The sequence below is a fragment of the Epargyreus clarus genome, unplaced genomic scaffold, assembly GCF_041222505.1.
Source record: "Epargyreus clarus isolate Ecla_fem2 unplaced genomic scaffold, WU_Ecla_fem_2.2 ptg000033l, whole genome shotgun sequence".
NCBI classification, from domain to species: Eukaryota; Metazoa; Arthropoda; class Insecta; order Lepidoptera; family Hesperiidae; genus Epargyreus; species Epargyreus clarus.
Genome location: NW_027332238.1, coordinates 3,532,288 through 3,547,383, shown reverse-complemented (window position 1 = coordinate 3,547,383; position 15,096 = coordinate 3,532,288). Strand labels below are relative to the sequence as shown.

At 38.0% G+C, this 15,096-nt stretch overlaps 2 protein-coding genes across 2 annotated transcripts in view; one reads left to right on the top strand and one right to left on the bottom strand.

Moving 5' to 3' along the window:
• LOC140755684 (uncharacterized) overlaps positions 1-15,096 on the bottom strand; it is a 32,318-nt gene that overhangs the window by 14,271 nt on the left and 2,951 nt on the right. Inside the window, exon 5 of the mRNA XM_073090999.1 lies at positions 11,399-11,482. Coding sequence (XP_072947100.1) covers positions 11,399-11,482 — 84 coding nt within the window. The remainder of the gene's footprint in view (positions 1-11,398; positions 11,483-15,096) is intronic.
• LOC140755678 (uncharacterized) lies at positions 8,249-10,714 on the top strand. The gene is made up of 3 exons (XM_073090994.1): positions 8,249-8,623; positions 9,544-9,731; positions 10,579-10,714. The coding sequence occupies exons 1-3, from the start codon at positions 8,438-8,440 to the stop codon at positions 10,667-10,669; spliced, it is 465 nt and encodes a 154-aa protein (XP_072947095.1). The 5' UTR covers positions 8,249-8,437; the 3' UTR covers positions 10,670-10,714.

Here is a 15,096-nt window from a genome sequence, read left to right as displayed (position 1 = left end):
GACTACACCTGCTTTTATGCAACACTGCTTTTATGACAGCAATGAATATTTTCAATGTACAGAATAAAAATTACATGTAATAATTTAATGCGACTAACTTTTTTAATTTAATTTTTTATGTTTTTCCAAATTTTACAATTTGACATGATTGCATACCATTGTAATGATGGAATGTACGAACTTCTCTTGCTGTAACTATATTTGGGTACTACATCCTTGCAATAAATAAATTTCATTTCATTTAATTTCAGAGCGGGCTAGCAGTTTGGCGCGGACTTTTATCTTTTTATCCCGGAAAAAGTACCGTTCAAAAGGGATAGATAAGAACCTCTAATGGCGAGCGAAGCCGCGGGCAGAAGCTAGTGGAATCATAAAACAGTCAATCATTAAGAATGCACATTAACTTTCGTAAGTACATATCGTAATTGGTTGTAATTAACTTGATTTTTAAATAATGATACTCCTTGTGTATTTAGTTCTTGTGTTGCGTGTTTTATGTGTGGTTGGTGAGAGATTCATTAATAAATCTATAAAAATAAATGAAATTCAAGTGTCTGTTTGTAATGACAAAATAACAGCTTTTTACCACGCATTTATTAGCTTGACCTGTATGTATGTAACGGAATCTTTGAACTCGGTTTTACCCACTTTGAACGGTCTGATTAATTTAAAATTTTGAACAATTATCAAGAACCGATGATAATACACGATTTATATAATTTTATCCCATTCACCTCATTAGGATCGTCAGGAATCAGGATTAACGATTTTCGTGATTTTTAGTTATTAAACTTCAATTATTAATAAATGCATACGAAAGTATTTAACGATATTTAAAGAAAATAAAATGTTAACGACAGTTAAAACGGCTCGCCTGGCGAGATACCTTATATAAAATAAATAAAATAAAATTAAAATAAGTATAATATTTAATGTTGTAAATGTAGGTATATATGTGTAATAATTCATAAATAATAGAGTACCCGTAATGTTGGTAACACCACGCCGTTTTCCCGCGCGAAGGGACGGCGCGGGGCGGGAAAAAAGCGCGCGCGCACCCAGTGTGGCCGACGAATCCTTTAAGCGCGCACACGCGTAGTGTCTCTCACGAGTGTATTGTAAAATAGTTACCGTTATCCGTTGCTTTTTGTGTAGTGAACACCATTAAACTAACCACCGTTAAACTGTCGCTGTGTGTTGTGTAAATAAATAACTCTTTTACCTCTTCTACCTCTTGTTTTCGTTTTTTACCGACCTACTATCCGCTATATGGAAGTGGTCCATCGTGCCGGATCGAAACTGAAACAAGAAGAAGCATGCCATTACCTCGAACGCCGCCGCGAACTATAGTGACGCGCGCACAAACGAAGAAGATGGGGGAAATGGCAAAAGAAGAAGAACAAATGAAAAGAGTTCAGTCGGATAGCGGCCATATTGGTACACGCGCCGCGCAAGGACGCGCCACACGAAGTATTTCCCGCGCGTCGTTCGCTTCGTTGGCGGCGGCGCGGCAACTAGAATTCGAAGCAGCGAAATCAAGAGCTGAAATCGAATTAAAAGAAGCTGAAACAGAAGCAGCAGCACAGATCGCTTTAAGAAAGGCGAAAATAGAAAAAGAGTTATTGGAGAAAAAACTCGCAGCCGATTTGGCGATGTTAGATTCGGCATCAATACGAGATAGTGAGACGTCTCATGAAAGAGTGCAAGATTGGTTGGAGTCGGCAGCTGCTCCAGGTTCCTTACCTGATAGGCAGCTCATGGATCACGCAGGCATGGACACCCAATGTGCCATGGCGGAGCTAACCAAGGCTATAAAGGATGCTGTTGTCAGCGCATCCTCACCAAACAACAATAACCAGGAGCTCCTTTCGAGGCTAGCGACGTCCAAAGATCTACCCTTGTACGCAGGAGATCCCCTCGAGTGGCTACAATTTAAAGAAGCCTTTGAGTCATCGACACGTCTGTGTAAATACAATGACACCGAAAACTTATGGCGATTACGTAAGTGCTTACGTGGTGAAGCAAAAGAAGCCACATCTTCTTTATTGATGAGCGCCACTGCGCCTAAAGAGGTAATAGAAACTCTGGAATTAAGATTTGGTAGGCCGGAAATTATTATGCAAAAAATAACTTTGCAATTAAGAAAGTTGCAACCGTTGCCACAATCTTACCATAATGAAATTGTAAATTTTGCAATAAAAATTAAAAATTGTGTCACAGCTACTCGCATGCTTCAACAGCTGGATTATTTAAGAAGCCCGCAATTGTTAGCCATTATAACATCGAAGCTGCCCACCCTTTTAATTACTAAGTGGGCAGAATATGCATATCACAAAGAAGATATCCCGAAGCTGGAACTATTGAGCACCTTCCTTTACGAAGAAGCACAGAAAGTGGCAGCGGCGGGAGTCAGTCACATTTACTACCAAAGTGATACTAGAATAAAACCATACACCACACATAACATCAAATATCAGCATCATCACCCTGTGTTAGCATGTGCAGACGCCAGTGATAGCCCTAATAAGTGTAATTTCTGCCGACGATATAGCCACAAGCTGATGGAATGCGTGAAATTCAAGCGTGCCCTGCGTAAAGACCGATGGCGATACGTGCGCTTAAATAAACTCTGTTTTAAATGTTTGGGAGCTCGTCATGAAGAGCATACAACGTGTACGGCGGAAAACTGCGACATCGATTCGTGTGGTGGACCCCATCATCGGTTGCTGCACTGGACGAGGACAGGAGCGACGCGCCAAGAACCAACCGCGCCGGTCAACGATGCCCAGTGTCCCGAACGTGACCGAGAACTCGTTGCCCACGCGACCGCGCCACAGTGTTCCGAACTAAGTGTACCTAAAACAGAAAATAAAACAATTAACTCGCAAAAAATTTACCTTAAAATAGTGCCAGTTACCGTATTTGGACCCAAACAAAATATTAATACTTACGCGCTGCTAGACGACGGTGCAACGGTGAGCCTCATATCAGCTGACATCGCAGATAAGGCTGGACTACACGGTGAGAGTGTTACCTTGCGTGCGACTAGCGCGTGGGACTCCGGCGAGTTGGTATGTAAAACTGAAATATTAAACTTTGACATTAGTAACAGTGATGGAAATAAATTTAAATTACGTGCTCGAAAATTAAAAGAATTAAACTTACCTGTGCAGTTTACTAGTGATATAAACTTTAAAAACTTTGAGTGTATGCCTATTGTTAATTATGATTGTAACACTGTAGTAAAACCTACATTGTTAATAGGTCAAGATAATTACGATTTAATTGCGCCAATTGTATGTAAAAGGTATAAGACAGGTGGGCCGTTTATTACGCAAACATTATTAGGTTGGTGTGTGCACGGGGCCTTACGCCAGGTACCTACGCGAACGCGGCAACGCAGCGACGAGCGCCTGTGGCGCAGTGGCCGCGGCCGCACGCTCCGAGGTTTAGTTCCGAATTCGGAGAATGTAGACGCGAACGCAACACCCTACTCTGTAACAAACGACGCTTCTACGGAACACTCACCGTGTCTATATACTTACAGTGCGGATACACATAATTATAATAATGATAATTTGCATGAATTAATACGTCTTTCTTTTTCACTCGATTCAATTGGAATCTGATCTGATCTGACAATGGACCGTGGGTCTTCCGTGGAAGGGCGATTTTTCTGTGATGCCGGACTCTTATCCTACAGCTTTAAAAAGACTTAAATCCATCGAACGTAAAATGTTATCTGATTCGGAGTTTGAATTGCGGTACCGGGATCGTATTAATCATTTACTTGTAAATAATTATGCGAGAAAACTTAGTGATGCCGAATGTACTGACTTAGTATCTAAGCGCATATGGTATTTGCCGCATTTCGGGGTCGATAACCCGAACAAAAACAAGTTAAGATTAGTGTTTGACGCAGCTGCTAAATGCAACGATTTTTCACTAAACGATATTTTACTTCAGGGGCCCGATTTATTAAATTCTTTGTACGGAATAATGTTTAGATTTCGCGAACAATCGATAGGCGTAATAGGCGACATAAAAGATATGTTTTTACGTATTAAAATTCAAAGTGATGACCAACATGCATTAAGATTTTTATGGAAAGAGAAGGATAGTGATATAGTAAATAAATACGCTATGACATCACTTATCTTTGGGGCTAATTGCTCGCCGTTTGTAGCTCAGTACATCAACCAGACCAAAAACGCCTCTCGTTTCCAGGATCAAATGCCAGACGCTGTTCACGCGATACAAAACAACCAATACATGGATGATTATATTGATAGTTTTTCGGATAAAAATGTTACTTCAAAAATTATTAAAGATATTTCATTTATTCAAAAACAAGGCGGATTTGAAATGCACGGATGGTTAACCAATGAGCCTTCTGTATTATCGGATATTCCTAAAGATACTCTTAATGGCAAAGCCATAAGGTTCAATATTGACAATCAACCGGAACGGACACTGGGACTGCTATGGTTCCCGAGTGACGATATGTTAGCGTTCGACTTGTCATTTAAACGTATAGTTCAAGATATTTTGTTATTTAAAAGGATACCAACGAAACGTGAAACATTGAGTATAGTAATGTCCATCTTTGATATTCACGGATACTTAGCACCATTTACTGTCAATGGAAAAATTCTTATACGCGAAACGTGGAAGAAAAACATTCAATGGGATGACGAACTTGATAAAGATCTTTATGATTTGTTTAAGAAATGGATAGGACAGGCTAAAGAAATTAATAATATTAGAATACCGCGGTGGTACTTCCGCGGCGATACTATGAATACAAGCGACAGCGAGTCAGTGTATGAGCTTCACATATTTTGCGATGCATCGCCGAGTGCGTATGCAGCCGTCGCGTATTGGCGCAAACAAACTGTCGATGGATGCGTTAGAGTCGCGTTCATCGCTAGCAAATGCAAAGTTACTCCTACGAAGTCGGTTTCTATACCGCGACTCGAACTGCAAGGCGCCGTATTGGCATGTAAATTAGCGGAGAGCATTAAAAGGGAGCATCGTTTACGTCCAACTTCAATATATTATTGGACTGATTCAACAACAGTGTTATATTGGATAAAAAACTAGTGTAGAACTTATAAAATTTTTATTGCTAACAGACTCGGGGAAATCGACGAGTACAGTAGAACAAACCAGTGGCGTTATGTGCCTACCGGCTCCAACGTAGCCGACCTAGCAACCAAAAGTAGCAACTACGTATTGACTAGCGATTCGGTGTGGTTTTCCGGACCTCCGTTCTTACATCAGCAATCCTCCTGCTGGCCGCAACAACCTGAAATAAAAAACAATATTAGTAATGAAATATTAGAAAAAGTAAATACTGTAATTCAAAGTAATAAAAGATGCGACTTACCTGTGCCGGACCCGAGCCGGTTCTCCAGCTGGCTGCGGTTACTGCGTGCTACCGCTACCGTTTTACTGAGTGTTGAAAAATTTAAAAATAAATCTATTAACGGTATTAACGCGGATTTAATGCGTGAAGCCGAAATATTGTTGTTGCGTTATTCGCAATCACAATCTTTTCAAACGGAAATAAATTTATTAACGTGTAAACAAGAAATTTACCGCGACAGTCGTTTGCGAACACTTACTCCAATAATAGATGAAAATAATATTTTGCGTGTAGGCGGGCGAATTGAAAATGCGCAAGGTGTAGACCAGTTAACCAAGCAACCCATAATTTTGGATGGCAAAGACTATATAGCTCGACTTATAGTAAAGCATTACCATGTGAATGCAAGCCATTCGGGTAACGAGATGGTAGTTAACGAAATGCGTCAAAAGTATTGGCTGCTTAAATTGCGGCCCACAATCAGATCTGTTGCCAGACAGTGTTTGATATGTCAGTTCAAAAGAGCTTCTCCCAGACCACCACGCCTTGGCGATTTACCAGAGTGCAGGTTGACTCAACGTCAGAGACCGTTCACAATGTGTGGTGTGGATTTGTTTGGCCCTATAGAAGTAGCAGTAGGCCGTCAAAGGCATCACCGGTACGGCGTTCTTTTTACGTGTTTAACCGTGCGAGCTGTACACTTAGAAGTAGTATCTTCCCTCACGACGGATTCTCTCATCATGGCGCTGCGCCGAATGGCCGCTCGTAGAGGATGGCCCCACACTGTGTTCTCCGACAATGGAACTAACCTTCGTGGAGCTAATACCGAGTTGAAAAAAGCGTATCAAGAGGTGGTTTCTAATCAACAAAGCTTAATATCTGAAGCACTTAATAAAGGAGTACAGTGGAAATTTATACCTCCTGGCAGTCCACATATGGGGGGCGCCTGGGAACGGCTTATACGAAGCGTCAAGACTGCCTTAAGAGTTGTGTTAAAACAACGGGCACCTAAAGAGGAGACGTTGAATACTTTCCTGTGTGAAGTCGAAAGTATGATAAATAGCAGACCTTTAACTCACGTTTCTGTAGACCCGCGGGACCCAGAATCTTTAACGCCTAATCATTTTTTGTTAGGTTCTTCTTCAAACCTACCTCAATTAGGAGTCTTCGATGGCAGTGACGAGTTCCTGCGAAAGCAATGGCGTTTTGCCCAACGTTTGGCAGACCTCTTTTGGACACGGTGGCTGAAAGAGGTCTTACCTACCTTAGTGCCACGAAGTAAATGGTATCGCGAGGGTGACCAATTAAAAGTTGGAGATTTCGTGGTGGCCGTTGACTCTACCTCTCCACGCAATGTTTGGCCTAAGGGCATAATCGTAAAAGTTTATCCCGGAGCTGATGGTAGGGTAAGAGTCGCGGATGTTAAAACCAAAACAGGGGTTAAGAAGCGTCCAGCTTCGCGTTTAGCGTTATTATTTCGTAATGAGTGTCGTAGTCACGACACTGAGGGGCAGAATGTTAACGACAGTTAAAACGGCTCGCCTGGCGAGATACCTTATATAAAATAAATAAAATAAAATTAAAATAAGTATAATATTTAATGTTGTAAATGTAGGTATATATGTGTAATAATTCATAAATAATAGAGTACCCGTAATGTTGGTAACACCACGCCGTTTTCCCGCGCGAAGGGACGGCGCGGGGCGGGAAAAAAGCGCGCGCGCACCCAGTGTGGCCGACGAATCCTTTAAGCGCGCACACGCGTAGTGTCTCTCACGAGTGTATTGTAAAATAGTTACCGTTATCCGTTGCTTTTTGTGTAGTGAACACCATTAAACTAACCACCGTTAAACTGTCGCTGTGTGTTGTGTAAATAAATAACTCTTTTACCTCTTCTACCTCTTGTTTTCGTTTTTTACCGACCTACTATCCGCTATATAAAACATTTATCAAATTTTTGTCTGTCTGTCTTTCCGTATGTTTGTTATGGCTAATCTCCGAAACGGCTGGACTGATTTTGAGCAGACTTTCATTAAGTGGCGGTCCATCCCGTGCCACCGGTGCTAGTGGGCCTTGAGGGCTTTTCTAATCACCGAAAAAAAGATCCCATCAATGAAATACGTATTTGTCGAATAAGTCTATGACACATTTATAATTTTGTAAAAATTAAATCAACTTTTTACACTGGGGGCCTCCATTCAACTCCGCCCCGGGCCCCCGACGAACTTAGACCGCCACTGCAACTAACAATGACTTTATACAAATATATTGATTTGATTTGAAAGCGCGTAAAGCTTGTATTTAATATTTCAGAAGGCAGAGTTTATTGTCAGGACTCAAACGCGTCACCCTGGATGCCCCTCGGGTTTTCTTGCCCAGTTGTGTGTCAAAGTATTGTTAGCGCTATCGAAAGGTAAAAAATACTACGTTTTTAAGCTATTCTTATTGTAAACTGGTAGAACCCTTTGTGATTTAACTCCGACGGCATCACCATCCTACTATCCCTATCCTTAATATTATAAAGCGGAAAGTTAGTTAGGATGGGTGGATGTTTGTGTGTTCTTATAGACTTCGATTGTATTCCGTCGGAGATACCGGAGTTCTCCAACAAGCATTCAGGACGGCCACCGGGGGAAGGTTTTAGTGCGGTAAAAATCCCACATAACCCGGCGTCGCTCCCATGTCGTCGGGTACCTTTTGAAGGTTACCCCCTCGTAAAGAAAGAAAAGGCTCCCATATAAAAAATAGAGTCCAAAATATTGTTTCAAATAAATTAATTTGAAAATAATTCGTATTTTCAGGTTAAAACAAATGGATTTCGAAAACATAATAAACGAGCATAAAACCGAATTGACTACTATCAGCTACCATAGTATAACTTTACTAACCGAAGACGATATTTCAAACAACATAGACATTGAAAGAATAAATACTAAGAATAAAGAACTTAAACATGAAAACAATAGAAGAATTAATTCTATAAAAAAGCTTAATAAACCGAACAACGGTATTACTAATTTTGAACATAAAAACGAAACTATAGATGATAAACAATTACACAAAGATATAATGAAGCTTATTAAAACAGCTGTAAAGAATACTGGGTGCACAAAATACAAGAAGATCGGTTTAGTTGCAAAGCTGAAGAAGTGTACTAGGAAATCGAATTATGAGGGCAGTTTTTTGAAAATCATGACCAATCTGTTGAATACGTACGTGAAGAGTCAATATAAGTTCACCATTGATATGACTGAGGTAAATAGTAAAGGTGGTGGAACTCTTCATTCTTATACAGTATATTTCTGACTTATTACTGCTTTACTAAGCGCTGATAGGCTTGGGTTGAAGGATACAACATCCTTGCCAATGCCAGAGACCTATTATTGTGTATGGACATCTGTAATCAACCCCAGATAACATAAGGTTCCTACTTGCGGGTACACACGCGTTTATACCCCTGAGGACTAAGTTAGAATGCCTTGGATAAATATGTCTACCTTATCATATCTTTCAAACTAGAACAGAGCAGAGCTTAACATGGTTGTTATTAGGCAGAACCAGAATCGAACAAGATAAGGGTTTACCACCTTGCATCTGACCGACCTCAGTTTGGTCTTTAATCTTATCAGGGATTGATTACAGATGTCCATGGGGAGCTGTAGCCACAACAATGTGATATGATGGACTTTTCCGAGGCATTCCAACTTAGTCCTCAGGGCTAGCATCGCATCTGCCATGGCCATTGGCAGTAGCCGTTTACCTTCAGGTGGACTGGCCCCTATGCTAAGAAAACCCCTATTACTTCTAGATCCTTCTAGATCTTTTCCTTTGACGACCCGCGTGGCGGAGCGGTCACCATGCCGGTCTGACCCGCAGAGGGTCCCGGGTTCGATCCCCGGCCAGACAGATTTCTAAATGATGAATTTAGATTTATGTTTCTGGGTCTGGGTGTTTGTGTATTTGTCTCTGTGTGTGTCCATAGCACCCACGATACAGAGAATCCTAGTGTGGGGCTGTGAGTGTAATAAGCGTTTTTTTTTCTAGAAAATGCTAAGAATCCTCAACACTCTTGCTAAAAATCCTCAATCTTCAAGGTAAAAAGCTATTACTTCTAGGACCTTCTAGAAAATCCTAAAACTCCTCAATTATCTTGCTAAAAGCCCGGTCACTTCTAGGTCCTTCTAGAAAAGATAATCGGCAAGAACACAGACCTACGCCACGATATCCTCGACGTGAACAATTTACTCAGATATTTGAGAGAGGCGATACATTTGCATCAGGGTCACGAGAATCCTGACAAAATAACGCTGAAACCTAAACACTGTTTGACTATATCTCTGCCTGGGTGTTATTGTAGATCTGGGTATGTAATAGATAGCCTTATAGATAGCAACTTTGTGTCTTTTTTAAGTTTTTCCAACGTAGTAGTAAGTTCAGGAGTAATGGGGTCATAGAGAGGAGCCCTGTTGTAGGCAGACGCCTTCGGGACCGCGGACGAATGCATAGCGTACGACGATTTTTTTATTATAGAAGTAGCAGACGAGCATGCAGTCCACCTGATGGTAAGTGGCTACTGCCGCCCATGGGCATCTGTAATCAACCCCAGATAGGATTAGATATTCCTACCTGCGGTCGGCCACAGATGCGCCGCTACCCCTGAGGACTAAGCTGGAACGCCTCGGAAAAGTTTGTCTCCCTTACCACACCCTTCAAAACGGAACTCAGCAGCGTCTTACACTGCTTAATTGTGGCCGCATTCTCGTTCGCTACTTCAATATTATCAAAAAATGCTGTCATCAAAAATAAACTATCCACAATCAGCACATCAAAGGTCCCATTATACCCCTAATTCTACCAAGTTGCACTCGGCCAGCGGTGGACTATACCCTACACCCCTCACTGCGAAAGGAGACCAGTACCCAGCAGTGGGACCGTAAAGGATTGATGATCACTTACTATATGGTGAGCGAAGAAAATCTTGAGATTTTTAAATAAAGAAGTTTTAATGTAAATCCCAAAAATGTATGTAAAGTCGGTAGTGTCTATAAAACGTATGTAAGCCATAAAAAGTCTATTTATTTATTCGGTTTATGAATTGTTGATTAAACCAGTGCCAAGCAATAGGGGAATTATGGGTTGTGTAACTTGTAAAATGTAAATTTAACTAGTAAACTTTTTCATGTATTTACTAATGAATGTTGTATTTTCAGATTCGTCGAAAGCTTCGGACAGTGCGTCGAACCTTCGGATTGCGTCGACGACTCGACACGCACGTATTTATCTAGAGTTGTTGTGTTGTAAATAAGTTTATTGTAAACGTGCGTACTATACGTGATATTTTTTGTGAACTAGTGGTCATAGGATGTAGTACTAAATTCATTAAAAAATCGAAAAAAAAATTTTTTTTGTTTTTTGGATTAATAAGAACAAGTCTACCATTGTAAGACCCTTTCCATTTTCTAGTACTAACTGTTTGATTGTCTTGTTAGTTTTATTTGGTTTTTTCTATGTTATATTCAAAAGTCCGTTTCTTAATTTGGTGCACCATTTATTTTTTCACTAATAACTCAATAGACAACAGAACATAGACAACAGAGCAGTGGACTGGAAAAACTATAGACAATAAGTACAGATTCAAAATAGATACGCATCTATACAATTTAAAGTTTGTGTATGTATTTGGACACTAACTAAGGATATTAAACCTTTAAAATTGTGAAGTGTGCTATAAATATATTACTACACTCACACAAACACACACAAATTTCACTTTTATATTCACACAAAAATAAGATGGCTATATTTTGTTAGAGTTTAATTTGAAATAACCTACGTATATCTTAGACACCTTTTATATATCCAGACAATGAACGTGCCAGTCACGTGTCGTGTCAGACAACATCATATTTTATATACAATACTGTAACACGCACAACTACATTAATACACATTGTATAGGAATACTTTTTGTCTGCTACGACACGTGTCTGACACGCTCTATGCCTGTACATGAGAAAACTCAATACTCACTTTGATGTATTAAAACGTGAACAGACAACGAGTACCCAGAGTTGAATCCCTTGCCGCAAACCTTGCATTTATTCGGTTTTGAATCTGTAATAATAAAAACATATCTATAAAAGTTTATCAAAAAAAATCAAAAAAATCAAAAATTTTTTATTTACTTCTCTACAATGTTTTCCTTATATATAAAGTAATTGGAGCCCACCTGATAAGCAATGTTACTTACTTGTGTTAGGTGAGCCCCGCTCTACCAACATTGCACATAGAAAAACATTGGATACAATAAATATTTAAAGTATTACACAGTGTATGTGTGTGTGAGTTGTGTGTGTGTGTGTGTGTATGTGTGTGTGTGTGTATGTGTGTGTGTGTTATTTTATTTATTTATTTATTTATTTTTCCTATGTAATTGAACCTTGTATCAGATTTTCTACTTCCTCGTAAGTAAGGGTTTTTAACCAATTAGTAACAAGTTTACTGCATTCATATTTTGTTTTATCATGTATTTTTAGCCTATCATTAATTAAATTATAAAGGAGAGATGATCTCTTGTCTAGTTGCATATCTGCAAATAGTGTTTTGGTTTGAGGAATAGGAACTACCTTATTCCTTCTCCTGTTTTTGTTATCAGCTTTACGGAAAAATATTTTTATGTTTTTTTATTACAGTATGTTGCACATATAGCTTCCTAACCGAAAGTAGGTTGCTTAAACGATAAAGTTCTGCGGAAGAAAATTTTCTCTTTTTAAAGTACATGATTTTTATCAGCCCGCGTTGTGCACGTTCTAAGTGGATAAATTTAGTTTTAGTTGCACCACCCCAAATTGTAATACAATACACTAAGATTGACTGTACCAAAGCGATATATATGTTATTTAAGAGTTTATTTGAAACAAGGTTGTTCCTCGAATCTCGCGGAACAATATGCCTGAGATTACGAAATATCCAGTTTAATTTACGAGTTCGGCTTATAACTTGTTCAATGTGCAGATGCCATGATAGTCTCTGATCCACTATGATACCTAAATATTTAATATTTGTAACTTTTTCAATGACAGGACACATACAATTGACATAATTTTCACACTCATGAATTTTTATATTATAGTCCTCTATTGGTTGTGTATTACTATAAATGCTGAAACATACATATTTAGTTTTAGCAGTATTTAAGCTAAGTAGGTTGCTATTTAGCCATCCAGCTACCTGTACCATTCCTTTCTCCGCAAGATTTTTAACTTCTTTCCACGTATCCCCAGTAAAGACAATAGCTGTATCATCTGCATAAGATATAATTTCTGCATTTTGAAGTTTAAGGTTACAAATAATATAGAGCAAAAATAGAGTAGGCCCTAGCACACTACCTTGAGGTACGCCATACTCTACCGACAAATCTTCACTAGTATACTGTTCAAGCTTAATTTTTTGTTTTCTGTTTGAGAGATAATTCTCAATCAGGTTTAATGAAGATCCTCTAATTCCTACTTTTTCCAGTTTGTACACAAGTATAGGAACGGAAACGGTGTCAAATGCTTTTTTTATATCTAGAAATACCGCCAGACATTTCTTGCCGCTGTCAAGATTTTTTACGACTAATGAGGACAGAAATGCAATTGCATCCTCTGTAGATTTACCATATCTAAAGCCATATTGGTGTGATGATAAAATGTTATATTTATTTAAGTATGTTAGTAACCTATTATTTAACAATTTTTCAATTATTTTTGATATGACTGGTAAGACAGATATAGGCCTGTAGTTACTAATATCATCTCTGTCCCCGCCCTTGTGTATAGGAGTTATAATAGATTTTTTAAGTAGATCTGGGAAGATTCCTTGTTTGAAACAGCTATTTGTAAGATGAGTAATGATAGGGACAACATCCTCCCTAACCATTTTTAAGTATTTGGTGGAAATGTTGTCCCATCCTGGGGCGCTATCAGTTTTTAAATTCATTAGAATGCTATTTACCTCATTTATATCTGTGTCGAGTAATACAAATGAATTTGATGGAGAAATAGTAACACTATATGTCAAACTACATTGATTATTATTTAGTCTACTTTTTATTTCATTTGCCAGTTGCCAACCAATATCAATGAAATATTTATTAATAAAATTTACTGATGCCGAAGGAGATGATTTAATATTTATTAATTCTGTATTGTGTTGTTTTGACTGTTCCGAGTAAGTAACTGTTTTTATATGTTTCCAAAGTAATTTATTGTTTTTAATCGATTTGGCGAATATCTCCCTTTCATATTTCCTTTTTACTTTTTTAATCAAGTTATTACAATAGTTCCTATAACGTGTGTACGTTATATTTTGAATTTCATTATGTGGATCCCTACGAGCAAGCCTTTGTAATTTATTTCGATTTCTAATACAGCGTAGGATACCAGGAGTTACCCATGGTTTAATTATTCGTTTACTGTTAGGGATCGTTGCAATTGTTGTGTGAGATTTTAAAGATTCAGCCAAGAAATTAATAAGTTTATTTGTTATTATATTTGGGTCGCTACAAAACAATAACTCACTTATACTCTGACGTTTAAAATGTGCAATGGCCTTTTCATAGTCAATAATAGTTTTCGTTTTCGTTAAATGTACATTATTTTTTATTTTAGATAAAACTAAGAGTGTTGTGTAGTGATCAGTGATAGAAGTATGTATTATGGCAATGCAAGCTGACAACTTTTTATTATTTATTTTTAGCATGAAATGATCTAATGAATTATTTTCTCTAGTAGGTAAGGTATGACCGGGAAGAACACCATAATTAGCCAGCATACCTAAGTATGCGATCCTATTTTTGTACTCATGAGATACTTCAAGATCTTTGGGTTTGATATTTATATTTATGTCCCCTGCAATGATAATACTATTTTGCCCGCATAGAGTACCTAAATGACTTTCAAGTGAACTAATAAAGGAGTCAATGTTGCTATATGACGGCGATCGATAGATACATAATATAACGTTATTAAGGATATCCAGCTGGAGACAAGACGCTTGTGCTAATTTTATTTCTTTGACTTGGTGTTTTAACGTTTTTTTAATATAAATAACAACCCCATCGTTTTGGTTCAACTGACATTTTGTTTTATACGAATGGTAATTATTTAGTTGGGGTATAGGTTTGCTAGTGCTAAGCCTACACTCAGTCAATATAATAACATCTGTTGAAAATTTTAATTCGGAAAATAACAGCAAGAAATCGTCAAAATTATGGTATATGCTTCTTATGTTTTGAGAGATAATTGTAAAATCATTTTTATTTACACAGATTTGCTTATTTAGATCTAAACAGTCACATTCAAAAGCGCGTGCTATGTGTAATTTGTCCAATTCTTTGATATTGTGTAAGACCTTATTATCCATTAATAATAATATCAGGAATAGACGTCCTTGTTAGGTTATGATTCGTTTCTGTATGTATAATATTATGTACATAGATATATACTTTATTATATGACTTCAGCATGTGCATGTGATATATGAATAAGCAACCATTTAAAAGAAAAATAAAGTTAAACACGCGGTACGTATGTGTAAATAATAAATCTCTAAAGAAATTCATAAGGAAGGAAACCATGTAGTAAAGAGCTAAATTTAGGTAAGGTGTTGTAACTTTAATTGATATATGTGTATCATGATTATAGTATAATTTTTTTACAAGGTTTTGTTTATAAGGAACTATATTC